Source organism: Rhinatrema bivittatum, chromosome 8 (genome assembly GCF_901001135.1).
Source record: "Rhinatrema bivittatum chromosome 8, aRhiBiv1.1, whole genome shotgun sequence".
NCBI classification, from domain to species: Eukaryota; Metazoa; Chordata; class Amphibia; order Gymnophiona; family Rhinatrematidae; genus Rhinatrema; species Rhinatrema bivittatum.
In genome coordinates this window covers 96,079,074-96,097,841 of record NC_042622.1, presented here as the reverse complement: position 1 = coordinate 96,097,841, position 18,768 = coordinate 96,079,074, and the positions used below count along the sequence as shown (strand labels likewise).

At 42.0% G+C, this 18,768-nt stretch overlaps 1 protein-coding gene across 3 annotated transcripts in view; it reads right to left on the bottom strand.

Moving 5' to 3' along the window:
• Positions 1-18,768, bottom strand: part of SNAPC4 (small nuclear RNA activating complex polypeptide 4) — a 164,753-nt gene that overhangs the window by 6,972 nt on the left and 139,013 nt on the right. For 2 of the 3 annotated variants that reach the window (XM_029611957.1, XM_029611958.1), the window contains exon 23: positions 618-737. In XM_029611957.1, the coding sequence (XP_029467817.1) occupies positions 624-737 (114 nt within the window). In that variant the 3' untranslated portion in view covers positions 618-623. Of the gene's footprint in view, positions 1-616; positions 738-4,831; positions 4,913-18,768 lie in introns of those variants that run through there. The other variant, XR_003858150.1, reaches the window with a different exon arrangement.

The window sequence follows — 18,768 nt, the reverse complement described above, 5'->3', positions numbered from 1 at the left end:
TACAGCAATATAGCAAGGATGTGTTTTCCATACAAATGCAAACACCCACACCCCTTCCCCCTCATCCTTCACTAACCCTAAGATCAGCTAACACTTATTGTATTTTCAATGTATTAACAATAGAGCTGTGGATTTGGCTTGATACAGAGTCCAAATACGGCTTCCAGATTTGCAAAAATAGTTTTTGTCTGCTGCAGGTTTTCTTAAGAACAGACAATTTTTCCATCAGCACTAAATTATGCATCTGATTACACCATTCCGATAATGAGGGGCTATCAGAAGATATCCAATGTATTAAAATACATTTTTTAATCATACAGCAAGTTTTATGGATGAACAGTAACAAAGCTTTCAGATGTATAATCCTGAAAATTTAGTTGAAATGGTTTTGGAGAGACTGCATACACAGACAGACAAGAGCAAATAGACTTTTTAAAGGAAGAAAAGGCTAAAAATGAGATCAGAACTAAAGCCACCACCAAAGGATCCATAACAGGAGCTTAAAAGCACTTTTTTGACTGTATGTCTCGCTTAACAGGAATTCCCCCCAGCCTCAGTAGCTCTCTGTGCTTGACAGCGCAGCATGCCCTAGTGTATCGCTATCTGAAAATACTTACATTCAATTACTTTCTCTTCAGTAGGCGAGCACTCCGCCTGCTCGGCAGTGGGATGTTATCATCGGTACCCAAGGCACAGCCAGGGGCTTTTATGCTGTGGGAATCTTTACCAACTATTTCCTGTAGAGGCAAGAACATACAAAATGAAAACTGCTGAAAGTAAGATCACTGCAGCAAAGTCAATGATGTGCCAATCTGAGCAGGCCATAGGAGTGGAGATTTCTTGCCAGACTAATATTTGCGACATGAGTCATAAGAACATGCCATACTGACTCAGACCAAGGGTCCATCAAGCCTAGCATCTTGTTTCCAACAGTGGCCAATCCAGGCCATAAGAACCTGGCAATTACCCAAAAACTAAGTCTATCCCATGCTACTGATGCTAGTAATAGATGGCTATTTTCTAAGTCAGTTTAATTAATAGCAGGTAATGGACTTCTCCTCCAAGAACCTATCCAAACCTTTTTTAAACCCAGCTACACTAACCACATACTCTGGCAAAAATTCCAGAGTTTAATTGTGCATTGAGTGAAAAAGAACTTTCTCTGATTAGTTTTAAATGTGCTACATGCTAACTTCATGGAATGCCCCCTAGTCTTATTATCTGAAAGTTTTCTTCCCTTCTTTACCTTGCCTCCATAATATACATGGCAAATGTCTATTTTATTTATTTATTTAATTTTTTTTTTATATACAGACATTCGATCTGAGATATCACATCGGTTTACATTCAGGTACTGAAGGTATTTCCCTATCCCCAGAGGGCTTACAATCTAACAGGTCGATACAGTACAGTTAACCTGCCCTTGGACGCGCGTTTTCCCTTACCCCTTATTCAGTAAGGGGCGGAAAACGCGCGTCCAACCCGCGGTACCTAATAGCGCCCTCAACATGCAAATGCATGTTGATGGCCCTATTAGGTGTGCCCGCGTGATACAGAAAGTAAAATGTGCAGTCAAGCTGCACATTTTACTTTAAGAAATTAGCGCCTACCCAAGGTAGGTGCTAGTTTCTGCCAGCACCGGGAAAGTGCACAGAAAAGCAGTAAAAACTGCTTTTCTGTGCACCCTCCGACTTAATATCATGGCGATATTAAGTCGGAGGTCCAGAAGAGTAAAAAATGTAAAAAATAAAAAAAAAATTTAAAATGGGCCGGCGGCTGTCGGGCCGAAAACCGGATGCTCAATTTTGCCGGCGTCCTGTTTCCGAGCCCATGGCTGTCAGCGGGCTCGAGAACAGACGCCGGCAAAATTGAGTGTCGGCTGTCAAACCCGCTGACAGCCGCCGCTCCGGGTCAAAAGAAGGCACTAGGGATGCGCTAGTGTCCCTAGCGCCTCCTTTTGCCCGTTTCTACCGCATCACCTAATTTAAATACAGAATCGCACGCACAGGCCACTTTACTGAATCGGCCTGTATGTTTTTGTACCTGAGGCAATGGAGAGTAAAGTGACTCAAGGTTACTCCCTTGCTATCAGAAAACAATCATCTTGGGTTCCTTTTGTGTGTGTATAGTAGTATACTGGGGAAGGAGACTAAAGTGGGCACATCAACAGTTGACTTGAGTTGGCCAAGTTGAAATGCCTCCAATTTTAGCATCCAGGTCGTAAGGTGGAAAGTACTGTCCATTAAGCATCTCAGATACCCAGGTTATCCTGTATCAATAACTCAATTTAGTGGTTTTAACTATACTTTACAGATTTCATCGGTTAAATTGTTTACTTACAAATGTTCCATAAAACCATATAAAAGTAATGTTTTATTAGTGTTTGCTACAGTTGTAAATTGCTAAAAAATCTCTCTCTAAAGCAATATGAGCTATAGGACATTTCTCTTACAACAGTACTGCAGCTCAAGGAGATATATAGACTAGCAATGGGTTCCTTGCATTTTGACCTTCTACTGCAGACTGCACTCTATCTACATGGGATCGAGAATCCATAGGTGGCATTTTATGTCAATTTCTGTTAGCTAGTTAACCAAAAATTAATCCTGCAGATAGTTTTGTGAGGAGCTACCACCTGCTTCTGGCTTTAGATACAGAAGGAGCAGCTCAGAATAACCTCATGGGCCACTACTTCTGTGCTGGACAGTAATTCTCTAGATAAAAAAAAAATGCAGATTAAGGCTGGAGCTCCTAAAACATAGGTAGGAAAGAGGGCAGATCTTGCAGAAGAGAAGTTAAGTGGTGATTAAAAAGCTCCAAGTACATGGTTCAATTAGATCTTACCTGCTAATTGTCTCTCTTGGAGTCCTGATGGACTAATTCAGGCACGTGGGATTCATCCCCCCTATCAGCAGATGGAGGTAGAGGGCAGGGAAGGCATCAGTAATCTCTTTGCCCAAGTTAAATACAGCTTCTTCAGGAACTAAATGATGGCAGAAAAGGACCAAATAGTCCATCCAGTCTGCCCAGCTTATGGTAGTATCTGCCATGCTGTACAGGTCACCCCGATTCTTATCAGTTTCTCAGACTGTAAAATTTAGGGCCCTTGTTTATTGCTGTCCAAGTCCAATTCCCCGTTATCTCTGCATCTATCTGCATCAAAAGTTTCAGGCTTATTGGTTAAGGGTAATAACAGCCTCATTAGCAAGTTACCCCTATGCTTATTTGTTTTCCCAGACCACAAAAGTCAGGGTTCTTGTTGATTGCTGTCTGAATCCAATTCTCCTTTTCCCTCTGCCATTGAAGCAGACAGCAATGATGGAGTTACATTAATAGTATGAAGACTTATTAAGGGTAGTAACCGCCGCACCAGCAAGTTACCCCCATACACTTTTTTACTTCATTTCCATTCTCTAGTCTTTAGGGATCCACGGTGTTTATCCCATACCCCTTTGAAATCTCTCATTGTTTTTATCTTCACCACCTCCTCCGGAAGGGCATTCCAGACATCCACCACCCTCGCCGTGAAGAAATATTTCATGACGGGTCCGAGTCGTCCTCCCTGGAGTTTCATTTTGTAACCCCTAGTTCTACTGATTTCTTTCCAACGGGAAAAGTTTGTCGATTGTGCATCATTAAAACCTTTCAGGTATCTAAATGTCTGTATCATACCTCCCCCTGCACCTCCTCTTCTCCAAGGTATACATATTTAGGTCCTTCAACCTCTCTTCATAAGTCATTTGTTGGAGACATCCCACCACCACCACCATTTTGGTCACCCTTCTCTGGACCGCCTCCATCTTGTCTCTGTCCCTTTTGAGATATGGTCTCCAGAACTGTACACAGTCCAGGTGAGGCCTCACCAAGGACCTGTACAAGGGGATTATCACCTTTTTCTTACTGGTTATTCCTCTCTATGCAGCCCAGCATTCTTCTGGCTTTAGTGCCTAGCAATATGACAAGGCAATAGCTATCACCCCAAGGTCCCACTCTTGGTCCATCACATACAGCTCTTTAGGATTACTGCATCCCAGATGCAGGACTCTACACTTCTTGGCATTGAATCCCAGCTAATCACAAAAAAGCTTCAGGAACAATCCCCTGCACAAGTAGCATAAATAACAAAAATAGAGGATAATGTTAATGTACATCAGTAAATACTTTTGTCCGATAAGTTAACCAGCAGTAGTGGCCTTGCTTTTGACTACTGCTGAATATGTACTGTACCGTTTTAATGTATTGGTACTATTTTTCTTTCATATTTTTCATTAAATATTCCCAAATTTTGCTATTTTTTGTTTAAATCACATAAAATTTCTTTCATTTTGTAAACAGAATGGGCCAGATTTTCAAAAGCATTTACTCGAGCAAAACTGGTTTTTGCTCGAGTAAATACACTTTACTCAAGTAAGTGGGCTTTTCAAAATTGCTACAATATATGCCATTGAATTGTCCATAGGATTTACTCAAGTAAGTGCACTTTACTCGAGTAAATAGCTTTTGAAAATTGCTACGATAGTATGTCACATTTACATGCGTAACTCCTTTGAAAATGACCCCCAATATGAATTGCCTTTCTATATCGATCACAGTTCTCTCTAGATCTCAAAAAGAGCAGGATAGTACTAATGTATATTTATCTTGAAGTTGGCAGTTGAGCTATTTGCTTTCCAATGGCTTATTTAACCCTGCTCAATGTTCCATGCCCAGCACTGACAGCATTTCGACAGATACAGGGGCTAGAGAGAAGACTAAATACATAGATCGCCAAGGTATTAGACACTTAACTTCCAATAGTAAAACTAACAAAGCAATTCAAACATTTACTTACTGTTTGATTGTTTTTGCATTCTTACAGCCGCCATCTTGAAAGGACCTCTCACATAAAACATTGACATCAGTACAAGAGTCCCTGTTGAACAAAGTTCTATGGTTAGCTCCAGTAAATTAGTATGAACCCTTTGAAGAGGAAAAATATATGCAGAGATTCATCAGGCAACTAAGATTGAGGTTGCACTTTCTACTCAGGAATCTAGTTCTGATGTCAGTAGTATCTCATCCATCAAAATGGTTGCCTCCAGGTCCCAACGATGCGGCAATTGCAACTTTTGTGGAGCTGGTCCTCAGGGATGGTATTAAATTAGACTGTTCCACTCACAGGATTCCATACAACTTAACAAGAGAAAAAAAATTCAAGCACTGCAAGATCTAAGGAACGACCAGTCCATTATTATCAAACCAGCTGATAAAGGACGCTCAATAGTGGTCCAAGATGTAGAAAACTATGAGAAAGAAATATTACGTCAGCTCTAAGATGTTACTTTTTACCGCAAACTTTCACAAGACTAGCTCTAGCTATCAAACAACGGATTGAAGACTTAGTAGGAGCAGTGGTTGAAGCAGGATGTATTACAAAGAAAATTTTTTTGCAGGTTCAATTTCCATGTCTTGTCATCTATACTCTTCCTAAGATACATAAGTTGTTGGATCACCCTCCTGGTCGACCCTTGGTCTTCTCGAAAGGATCGCTTCTTGAGCCACTATCCCAATTTGTGGATATAATTGTAGAACACATATCCCTCTTCTTCCATCCTGTATCAGGGATTTGTCCCACTTCATCACCATTTTGGAATAATATTGGGAACCTTTTCAGGATTTGTATTTGGTGACAATTGATATCACTTCATTATACACCAATATTCCCCAAAAAGAAGTGTTGAAAGTGGTACATGGGACATTGTCATCAAGTAGCACATCACAACGGGTTCCAAAGTGATTTCAGCTTTAATGGTACATATTACCAACAAATTAAAGGGACTACGATGGAAGCCTCCATGGCCCCAGATTTGGCTAATCTATATGTAGAGGATTTTGAGAAAAAGTGGCTTCCATCTTGCCTGTACAAAGATAATATTCAACTTTGGAAATGATTCATAGATGAGATTTTCATGTTGTGGGTAGGTGGGACAGAGGACTTAAAAAAAGTATTTAGAGTGATTGAATACATGAGATGCTAATTTACACTTCATGTTTACTTCAAGTAAAGAACAGATATCCTTTCTAGACTTAAGGACTACCTTCTCTAATGATACTTTTCAATTCTCTATATATCACAAAACTACTGATCAAAACACTATTTCATTAAAGAAGTTTTCACCCCAGGCATCTTAGAGATAATTTGCATATGGGTCAATTTTTACGATTGAGACATCTTTGTTGTACTGTGAAGAGTTCAAACTGCAGGCGAGTGACATGAAGCAACGATTCGTAGCATGGGGATATCCCAATAACATCATCAACAAGGCCTAAAAGAGAGCACGATTGGCAAACAGACAATTGCTTTTGGCTACCTCCCCTAAAGATACAGCACGAAAAAATAGTCTGTGTCTTACCATATACACTGCATACCCAAGCATTTAAATTCAGTATTAGAAAATACTGGCGAGTTCTAAGCATTCATCCTGTTTTCCAACAACCATTGACATTTGCTATGACCCATGCCCATAATCTCCGTGATCACTTAGTGCACACCAGAGAGGAGCCAACTGTCAGATCCATCAAAAGGGTTTTTCCCGTGGTCAGTGCAATATTTGTGATCATACAGTTCAAGGACTGGTACTACATTTGCCCCATCAGAAGCCTTTTAAATTTTACCAACATCTCTCCTGCTCTTCAAAAGGAGTCATCTATGCTTTATTGTGCCCCTGTGATCTCATATATATATATATCTTTGGGCAAAACAACGTGGAAGTTTTGCACTCTTATTCAAGAACACTTAAGTTGCATATGTTGGCAGAAACAGGAGGCACCAATAGTGTCCTATTGGATAGCAGCATCTCATACAGTAGAAGAGCTGCGGGTTGTCAGTCTTATACAACTTCAATGATTGCCCCATGGGGGAGATTTTGATACAAAATTAATTCAATTAGAACAGCGTTTCATATATAATTGGAACACAGTATACCCTAACGGGTTAAATAAGGAAATAGAATGGGTTCATTTTTAATTGAAGATTATGATCTTTTGAATTTTTAGAGCCATCACCCGTTTCATTTCTTTATTACATAATTCTTTATCAAGAAATCACTCTATGTGACTATATTAATTTACCATCTATTTGACCATTGAAGTTTTATAAACATAAGTACTACATAGAAACTTTGAGACAGCACTGTTCAGAGATGTGTGACATCGCCCAGAAGTAAACAGCCAATGGGTTGTATTGTTTGGAGGAAAGCGCTGCAAGAAATGCCCTAGTAACATATGATGTAACTTGTAAGCAAATAGTTAAGTGGTCCCAGGAACTGCATAAAAACAAGGTAAGACGCTGAAGATCCTTTCGTGATGGCGGCTGTAAGAATGCAATAACGATCAAACAGTAAGTAAATGTTTGAACTGCTTCGTTGGTTTTACTATTGGAAGTTAAGTGTCTAATACCTTGGTGATCTATATATTTAGTCTTCTCTTTAACCCCTGAAGTAGACAGTGTCCGCTAAAACGCTGTCAGTGTTGGGCATGGAACATTGAGCAGGGTTAAATAATCCATTGGAAAGCGAATAGCTCTGCCAGCTTCAAAATAAGTACACATTAGTACTATTCTGATCTTTTTGAGATAGAGATAGAACTGTGATAGAATATGAATTGCCTGTCAATATCAAAGTCTGCAAAATGAAAGAAATTTTATGTGCATTTAAAAATAAAAAAATAGTAAAATTTGGGAATATTTAATGAAAAATATAAAACAAAAATAGTACCAATATATTAAAAATGGTACAGTACATATTCGGTAGTCAAAAGCAAGTCCACTACTGCTGGTTAGTTTACCAGACAATAGCATTTAGCAATGTACATTGAGTCCCAGCTGCCATATCCAACCACTTTTCAAGCTTCCTTAAATCATGTCTCATTCTCTCTACTCCTTCCGGCGTGTCCATTCTGTCTCAGATCTTATCATCTGCAAATAGACAAACTTTACCTTTTATCCCTTCCGCAATGTTGCTCACAAAGGTATTGAACAGAACCAGTCCTAACACCGATCCTGTTCTCTAATTAGGAAACGAATAAGAATGAGCATATTCTCTGCTCTTCCTGTATCACATCTTGCTTGTGGCCTTCAGTAGAAAGGAAAAGGAAAAAAAAAAAGAGTCCTCTATTTGCTTCTTATTCTCATTTGTCTATATTTTTTTTTCATTTCCATTATACTTGTGATTAGCAACTGCAAACAAAAAAATAAATTTGTTTTTCACCCCCTGATCACATCACAGGGTGAATTGTGCACTGGTCTGTCAGGACTCAAGAAAAGACAATTAGCAGGTAAGGTTTAACTTAACCTTCTTCATCATCCTGCAGACCAGAGTAGACAAGTAGGATGTACTTAAGCAGTACCTATCCCGGGTGGGGCTCATTCTAGAGCTGCTTCTAAGCCCCTTGTTCAAAGACGGCATTTCATCTCTATTGAGGATTCAGTCTATAGTTCTTTGAAAATGAATGCAGTGATGACCATTTAGCTAGCCTACAAATCTCTGCTAGGTCTACCCATCTATGTTCTGCCCACTAGGCCACCTGGGCCCTCAGAGTAGGCCTTTAGCCCCTTTGATACTTGTTTTCTCTTTATTATACATACTAATGCAATTGCTTCTTTAATATATCTGGCAATTTATGCCTTTGAGGCTGCTTCCCTTTGTGTGCCCCTGCAAATTTATTTTATTTATTTATTTAACTTCTTTTACTATACCGACACTCAAGACCAGGTCTTATCGTACCGGTTTACATTAGAACAAGGGGAAAAATCAATTAACGTATAAGTGGAAAAGAGAAGTTACATTAAAACAGGGAGAGTAAAAACATGGATGTCGGAAGATAGGACAGAATTAAGTAATTGAACAATAAGTTAACAAAATTACAAACTATAAATTAACATAAAACAATAAATTAATAATACAAAAAACATGGATTATAATCAGCGGAAATATACATGGAAATATATATATATGGAATATATACAGCTGGAATATACATGTTATGTCAGCTTCTAGATATCTAGTTAGGAATCTCCTCACAATCAGAAATCTAAGATCCTTCTTCTAATCCTGATATTATTCCTTTCTGAAACCTGGTAAAGTAACTGCTTGATTTACGTGGAATTCTGACACTACTTTTGGTAGGAAGGATGGGAATGTCCTGATCATGACTTTTTCTCTGGAAAAGGAAAGGTAAGGGTCTCTATCACAGGGTCTATAATTCAGAAATTCTTCTGGCTGAGCATACTGTTACCAACAGTACTGTCTTTAACATTAAGTCGGTGGCTCCTTTGAGTGATTCACATGGGGCTTTTGTGAATGCCCTCAGGACCAAGTTTAGGTCCTGAGGGCATTACTGGTTTTTCTGGTGGTCTAATGTGGCCTATTCTCTACAGGAAGTAAGCCATGCCTTGATGAGATACTAGAGAAACCCCATTAAGTTTCCCCTTGTAATATGCTATCACCGCTAACTGTATTCTCAGTGAGCTCACTGCTAAGCCTTTATCCAATTTCTCCTGGAGAAACTCCAGCATAGAGGACAACTGTGTCTTTTTTGGAGCCACTCCTTCCTTCCTGTATCATGTTTTAAAGATCTTTCGCATTCTTATATATGCTAATATTGATTTCTTCATAGCCTTGAGCAAGGTCATTGCTACCAGTTTTGAATACCCTCTTCTACTGAACTTTTCTCCTTTCAAGAGCCATGCCCATAAGACAAAATTGAGTTGAATTTTCCATAGTCACTGGTCCCTGCTGAAAAAAGGTCCTGTCTCGAGTAAATCTTATTGGTTCTTGTTGTTGAAGCCTTACAAGGTCCACGTACCACGGCCATCTCATACAAATCGGGTGCTACTAGAATGACCAGACCTGGATGAATCTTGATTCTCTCCTCAGGGTTTTCTCCACAATTGGCCATGGTGGGAACACATTTCTGCTTTAAGGCATTTCTGCTTTAAGGTGTCTATACCCCTGGATCCCCATTCTCTTTATCTACTGAAGAAATAGCTTGCCTTGGCATCGTTCTGTGTTGCCATTAGATCCCACTGGAGGCACCCCATCTGGTCACAATTTGGTTGAAGGTATCCTCTGCCAGTTTCCATTCTCCTGGGTCCAATTTCTGGCTTAAGAAATCTGCTTTTATATTGAGGGTTCTGCCCATTTTATGAGGAATTCTGCATCTCTCATCACCTACAGGCTTCTTGTTCTCCCTTGCCTGTTGATATACGCCACTGCTGTTGCATTGTTTGATGGCTGCTCTTACTGCTTTGTCCTTGAGTATTGATAGAAAGCTTTCCAGTGCTAGTCTGATCGCTCTGGTCTCTAGATGATTCATTAAGAGCATTCCTTCCCTTTTTTGACCAGGATCCTTGTGCCACTTTTCTTTCGCAATGTGCCCCCCATCCTGTCCTGTTTGTATCTGTGGTCACCGACACCCACTCAGATGAGTCCAGACTGATTCCCCTTGATAAATTGCCTTTGTCTAGACACCACTGCAGGCTCTCCTTGGCCTGTTTTGCCAGGGGTAGAATCCTGTCAAATTCTTAGCTCTGTGGTGACCATCTGGACAATAGGCATAATCTGTAAGGGTGCAGGTGAGTTCTTGCCCAAGGTATCACCTTGATCATGGTCGTCATTGAGCCTAGAAGCTGGAGATATTCATAGGCTGTCAGGGAGAATGTGACTGGCATTCCTCTTACTTGGGCTTGCGGTTTGAGGATTCTCTTTGTCTGGCAGGAATACTTTTCCTATCTTTGTACTGAAATGGACTCCCAGGTGGGTCAGCTGGAATGACGGCTCTGAGTAGCTTTTGTCCCTGTTCACTACCCAGCCTAGGTTTTAGTCTTCATATCACTCTGGCCATTACCTGGTGCCCCTCCTGTAACTAGTCTGCTCTTATTAACTAATCGTCCAAATATGGGTGTGTCCCCTTATTCCCATTTTGATTACTGGCAGCCAACGGCTCTTTGCCCTTACTATGTCACAGGGGCCGACCAATGGCACTGGTAGCCCCTGTGACATAGTAAGGGCAAAGGGCCATCGGTGCCATTTTGATTACTGGCAGCCGACAGCCCAATTGCAGGAGATCGCTCCCGTACCCCTGCTGTACCACCAGGGACTTTTGGCAGGTCTTGGCGGGGGGGGGGGGGGGGGGTTGTAGTTAATTAAATTTAAAGGGTTGGGATGGGGGGGGGGGGAGTTTCCCCACAGAAAGAGAATGATAAAAGTTTTCTGATCTGGGGAGTGAACCGAAATGGCCCTCCCCAGACTCGAAAACGAAATGGGGACCAAAAAAAAATTTTATGCACTCCCCTAATTTGCTCCATAAGACACACAGATGCCCAGGAACAGAGCCAGTTTAGCACACCATTTTTTTTAATTTATTTTTTTAATTTTTATCCTCTGAATTCTAGGTACGTCTTATGGTCAGGTGTGTCTTATGGAGCGAAAAATATGGTAAATTAAATAGCTGCCTTTCCCTCTCTCCTTTAACGAGACCAGTGTTATCGCCTCTAAGTAGGGTAACCTGACTAATGCTGCTCGTTGCTAAGCTTTTGTACCCCTTGCATAGAGAATGGATAAAGACTTCCCTTACTGGAGCTTTTAATTCCAATGTGTACCTCCACCGTATCTCTTCTAGGACTCGCTGGTCTGTTACCCATGTCCACTTCTCGTAATATCTAAATATTGCTGTAGTTGGCCTCCTACTAGTGGAATTGAAAAGTGGTCCTCGGGTACAATCACTGGGTGCTTCTGTCTGTTCTGGGCTCTTTGGTGTCCTTATCTGTGCTACTGTGCAAACTTCCTCAAAAGGGCAGTGATCATCCTAATGGTCTATACCTTTGTTGTGCCATAGGTCTACCTGGCATGTACTGCTTAAGGTCTTTCCTTGGCCCTACTGGTGGCTCCTCTAAAATTAGTCCTAACCTTACCTTCGGGTAACCCTTGACTAACTTCTCTGGTTCCTACTAAAGAGCTGTTTGCCTTTAAAGGGGAGTCTGCTCAATCTGGCCTTGGAGTCAGTCTGCTGCCCAATTTTTCAGCCACAGTAGTTTCCGGGCCAACACCATTGTTGCCATTTGTTTGGCCAACACTCTGACCAAGTTGTATAGGGAATCCGATATTAAGGCCCCTGTGGATTCCAGCAATGCCATCTGAGTACAGTTGGATTATGATGCATCCGGGTCCTCACCCCAAGGGGACTGATTCATCCATCTGAGTAGTGCTCTTGCCACATAGCTTCCACAAATAGCTGCTTGGAGTGAAAGGCTGGCTACTTCAAATGATCTCTTCAAAGCAGACTCCACCTTCCTATCCTGTGGGATCTTGCAGTGTAGCTCCTCCAACTGCAATTGTGGTTCTTTCAATAATTGCTGCTACTACTGCGACCACCTTAGGCAACCAGTACAACTGCTCCTTTTGTTGTTGCTGTAGTGGATATAATTTTTCCATAGCTCTTCTGCACTTAAATGCTACAGCTGGGTGTTCCCACCCTAGTCTGAAAATTTCCATTATGGCTACATGGACTGGGAATGCCTTAGGAGGCTTCTGCACTTCTGTCAGTATCGGATCGCTTTTTGGCCCTTCCTGCCTGGGTTGGTCATCTTCCAACTTCAAGGCTTGAGAAACTTTAGCAAGCAGCTGTCCCAGTTCTTCATCTCTGAACAGCCTAACTGCTGCATCCACTGCTTGCTCTAATACTTCCCCTTCCTTACGTCCCTTTAGCAAGTCTACCAGAGAATCGGTATCTTCCTTAAGACTGAGCCTTCCTGAGCGCAACCAATTGCTTTGGTGCAGTGATGCCATGCACTAATCTATTTATTGTGGATATCCTGAAAACCTGGCTTGTTTGTGGCACTTGAGGACTGGAGTTCGCCATCACTGCTCTGTGAACAATTTTGTCTTCTTGTGCTGGTTTCTCCTAAAGCCTCATCTGCATTTTCCTCGTCTCTTCCTTGACTTTAGCCTGCAAAATGCCTTGTATAGTACCATCACAAAATCTGATGTATAGCCCAGTTCCTCACACACTTCTAAATCTTGTGGTTCCTGTGCCTGCTGAGGGCCTTCCAGAACCAGTCTGAAGCCATTGAAGCATGCTTAAGGTGCTCTGTCTGATCGGGTCCTGCTGGAAACGCTGCTTCTGCTCCCTAGTTACTGTCCTAGCTGTGGGCTCCTCCCTAACTATTCCTGCACTTGTTTCAGTGCCATCACAAATCCCACATAAGGAGCCGGCGACACTTGCAATACGGCGGGGGCAACACTCATTGCACTTCCTTCTTTGTTCCATATCTTGTTCCAGATGTGGTGGAGGGGTGTTTCCCAGTGAGGCTGAACATTTTGGCCAAGTCAGTGCCGTGAGTCAAGGGATACTGCTATTTATCAAGCCTCTTTTCTTCTCCCCTTATTTCCTGTCTTTCTTTTTTTGTTTTTGAAGAGTTTCTTAAAGAAAAAGCATTGTCCTTCAAGGGGCATCCAGGGAATCACAAAGCCCTGATTGCCCCGGGGGAGAGAAGATCAGCCACCTTCCCATTGTTCCAGGCTCCAAACCCTCTGCTCAGCTAAGGATTACGGCTTATCCAAGAGACTGTTACCTCGGGCACCTTCTTTCTCTGCCTTTCCTGCTGTGCTGGATTATGCCTACCATTTGCTAGAGGCCTTCCCTGCTACACCAGGCTATAGAGGGAGAGATGTTAGGTCAAACCTTGTTTACCCTCTGCCTCCATCCCCTGGTAGGGGGACAAATCCCACTTGTTTGGACTGGTCTGCAGGACGAGGAGGAGTTTTACTTTTGCTAAAGTATTTCAATATGAGAACATCCTCTTTTGCTTTAGATAAATTCAGCTGTCATCTTCTGTGGTTACAGTTTGCTAAATTAATCCAACGACTAGCAAAAATGACTGCAAACCAGGGGTTCATTTCTAGGTTCAGGAAGCACATGTGGTGAAGTTTTCCCCACCACAGACATTTGCTGAAAAAAAGTACGAACATAAAAAGTCAGCACTTAATTTTAGAGGGCTGGTAAATTGTGGTGGCTTCCATAATATCTGGAAGTGCAGAGAAAGAGTACAGTTTCAGCTTAGCTTTTGAAACTCAGGGTGCCAGACAACAACAAGCAAGACTAAAACCATCACAGTAAAATAAAATGAATTTAAAAAAGGCTCAGGAACCTCAGGCTACTCTTTAAAATACTGGCTGTTGTGTGAGGATTCTCGTGAACAATTTGCCTCTCACTGTTGCTATCAGATCAGCACATGATTTGCAGGATCTCTGTCTTCTAAACTCATATCCTCCTGCTTACACTTAGGCAGACTCTTGCACTGTATGATAAAATTATCAGGCTGCCACCCGGGAATTCAGAGACCGCAATTATTTGAGCCAATAATTCACCAGCTTGTCTTCTCTGCAGGCTGTGGTGACACTTCATGAATTGACCTATGAATTAGGCACAAGTGGTGTTAATTCTGATTTGAGCCAAACAGCACGTATCTGAACTGACAAGGGAATCTGTCTTTTTATCACTGATTCAATATGCCGATTAGGGCTTAGCACCAACACAGTAAAGGAAGAGAGATTTCAGCAACAGAGCTAGAAGGCTAGGCAGAGGGAACCCTGCCAAGCTAACAGTCCCCAAAAATGTTTGTAGCACCTCTAGTCTGACAGTGCAGCAGTGCCCCCCACATATAAAGACTGGGGGAGAAGGGGATATCGCTGCCTGACCCTCAAAGTAAAGTATCCTGTTTAACTAGCAGTCCCCATATAACTTTATCGGCCTGTACTTTAGAAGTTTATCAGGGGAAATGTTTTCACTTTTTTGGCCGTATTTACCAAGCATTTTTCCCCCATTGACAAAAAATAGGAGAGAATCTTTAGCAAACAAGCTCCTTTATTCCTTTTTCACACCCCATCTACTTGCTACAAGAAACTGACAGGTCGATCCAGTAAAGTGTGCTCCGTCGGAGCGCACTGTCACCCTGCTCTGGACGCGTGTTTTCCCTTACCCCTTATTCAGTAAGGGGAGGAAAACACGCGGCCCACCCGCGGCACCTAATAGCGCCCTCAACATGCAAATGCATGTTGATGGCCCTATTAGGTATTCCCGAGCGATCCAGTAAGTAAAATGTGCTGCCAAGCCGCACATTTTACTCTAAGAAATTAGCGCCTCCCAAAGGTCGGCGCTAATTTCTTCCGGCGCCAGGGAAGTGCACAGAAAAGCAGTAAAAACTGCTTTTCTGTGCACCCTCCGACTTAATATCATAGCGATATTAAGTCGGAGGTCCCCAAAAATTAAAAAAAAAAAAAAATTTTTTTGAATTCGGCCCGCGGCTGTCGGGCCGAAAACCGGACGCTCAATTTTGCCGGCGTCCGGTTTCCGAGCCCGTGGCTGTCAGCGGGCTCGAGAACCGACGCCGGCAAAATTGAGCGTCGGCTGTCAAACCCGCTGACAGCCGCCGCTCCAGGCCAAAAGGAGGCGCTAGGGACGCGCTAGTGTCCCTAGCGCCTCCCTTTCCTCGTTTGCACCGCGTCGCCTAATTTAAATACTGGATCGCGCGCACCGGCGAGGGGCCGGTGCGCGCGCCGGGAGAGCGGGCGTTAGTCCGCTCTCCCACGGACTTTACTGGATCGGGCTGTTAGCAAGTTATATGCAAATGTAACACCAGTCACCGCTGGGAGATCACAACTAGCCCATTTTCCTGCCTCAAGCGCAAGGTGTTGCATATAGGGAAGATATAACCCTTGCTGTAGTTACACGATGGAGGAGCGCTGGCCGCACGCGCGCCTAGGGGCAGGCCAGAGGACGCAGAGGATGCGGAGCCCCTGCAAGAGCTCCGCTGAGAGGCCTGCGAGGAGCCCTCCACGGGCTCCGTTCTGTCCTCCCTAGCAGCAGCAGGAGGGGAGCCCGAGGTGAGCAGGCCCGGTCGCTGTGCCAGCGAAGCCGAGACGTGCAACAGAAATTGGGCAGATTGGATGTTCTTTATGGTTTTTAACTGCCATCATATTCAAGACTACAGCTGTCAGCAGTCATAATTAATGCTTAATTTTTTTTGAAGGGGTTAATAAACATGTGGATAAAGGTGAACCTAGAGATGTAGTGTATTTGGATTTTCAGAAGGTGTTTGACAAAGTCCCTCATGAGAGGCTTCTAAGAAAACTAAAAAGTCATGGGATAGGAAGCGATGTCCTTTCGTGGATTACAAACTGATTAAAAGACAGGAAACAGAGAGTAGGATTAAATGGTCAATTTTCTCAGTGTAAAAAGGGTAAACAGTGGAGTGCCTCAGTGATCTGTAGTTGGGACCGATGGCTTTTCAATATATTTATAAACAATCTGGAAAGGAACACGACGAGTGTGGTAAAATTATTCAGAGTAGTTAGATCACAAGCGGATTGGATAAATTTCAGGAGGGCCTTGGGAGACTGGAAGATTGGGCATCCAAATGGCAGATGAAATTTAATGTGGACAAGTGCAAGGTATTGCATATAGGGAAAAATAACCCATGCTGTAGTTATACAATGTTAGGTTCCATATTAGGAGTTACTACCCAGGAAACAGATCTAGGCATCATAATGGATATAACATTGAAATTGTCTGCAGGAGTCAAAAAAGCAAACAGAATGTTAGGAATTATTAGGAAGGGAATGGTGAATAAAACAGAAAATGTCATAATGCCTCTATATCGCTCCATGGTGAGACCACACCTTGAGTTCTGTGTACAATTCTGGTCACCGCATCTCAAAAAAGATACAGTTGCACTGGAGAAGGTACAGAGAAGGGCGACCAAAATGATAAAGGGGTTAGAACAGCTCCCCTATGAGGAAAAGCTAAAGAGGTTAGTGCTGTTCAGATTGGAGAAGAGATGGCTGAGGGGGGATATGATAGAGGTCTTTAAAATCATGAGAGGTCTAGAACGGGTAAATGTGAATTGATTATTTACTCTTTCGGATAATACAAGTACTAGAGGGCACTCCATGAAGTTAGCAAGTGACATTTAAAACTAATCAGAGAAAATTCTTTTTCACTCAATGCACAATTAAGCTCTGGAATTTGTTGCCAGAGGAAATAAGAAATCAACCAAGCATCAACATTTTCAAAAAAGACCTGAAAACCTGGCTTTTCACCAGAGCCTACTCAAACTCACTCATTCAACAAGACCACCAATCAACCAAGCAACACAACACCAAGAAAAATGCTCCATCCCTCAATCAATTAAATAACTCCCACCATTTGAACATCTAAGACAATGTGCAACTGACCTCACCTTACTACCCCTAGCCTATATCAATCAACAGTTTCTTTTTTTATTTATATCAACATTACCACATATATGAACATCGTTGTGATAGTAGACTTAATATGTAATAATTATTGTAGATGTACTCAACTAACAATCAAACCCCAAAATTTGCTGACCAGATGACTTTTTGCTGCGTTGATTTTTGTAACCATGATTATTTCACAAGCACTGTAAACCGTTCTGATGGCGAAACCGAATGACGGTATACAAAACACGTTAAATAAATAAATAAAATAGTGTAGCTGGGTTTAAAAAAGGTTTGGATAAGTTCTTGGAGGAGAAGTCCATTAACTGCTATTAATCAAGCTGACTTAGGAAATAGCCACTGCTATTACTGGCATCAGTAGCATGGGATCTACTTAGTGTTTGGGTACTTGCCAGGTACTTGTAACCTGGATTGGCCACTGTTTTAAACAGGATGCTGGGCTTGATGGACCCTTAGTCTGACCCAGTATGGCAATTTCTTATGTTCTTATTAGGAGCTACCAACCAGGAAAAAGATCTAGGCATCATAGCGGATAATACTTTAAAATCGTCAGCTCAGTGTGCTGCAACAGTCAAAAAAGCAAACAGAATGTTAGGAATTATTAAGGGAATGGTTAATAAAACGGAAAATGTCATAATTATACTCGGTGATTTCAATTTACATGTCAACAATCCCTCTCTGTCTACTAATGGGAAAACATTCCTTACTGCCTTAGCTGCTTTGGGTTTCAATCAGATTATCAAGAAACCCACCCATAGAGCAGGTCATACATTGGACCTCATCTTCACCAATTCAGGCATCTCTAATTCAACTCAACCGATCTGCGAACCAGTACCCTGGTCAGACCACTCTATAATCTCGACCACCATCACACTGGCACAAAGAAACAGCATCCTCACCCCTCAACAACAATTCTCCTACAGAAAAACATGTGCCTCCGAGGACCTCCACAACCACCTAGTCTTAGAACTACCCCTCATGGACCTTTCCTCTCCAAATTCAGCCCTTCATTCATGGAATAATATTACAGAAACGGCAGCTAACAAACTATGTCCTCTGACAACTAAAAAACTAAAACACAACCTTCCAAAAAAACAACCTTGGTTTAATGAAGAACTACAAAATCTAAAACTTTCCCTCAGACGGAACGAAAGCAAATGGCGCAAATCTCCTTCAGCGTCCACCCTCTCTGCCTACAAACTTGCTCTCCACCACTTCTATGCTCATAAGATCCATCATATGATCTTTGATGCTAAAGCCCTATTCGCCTACGTCTCCAACTTAACTCAAATCCAAATACCGGACATACCATTTAACAAAGCCCAAGAAAAAGCAGAGGAGCTTGCCCTCTTCTTCAACAACAAAATAACCAACCTTCTATCAAAGAATTTGCCCAATACCTCTTCCCCTCACAGTTCCTTTCTACTCCATAACAAAAACATCTCACTCAACTCATTTGAACCCACTACAA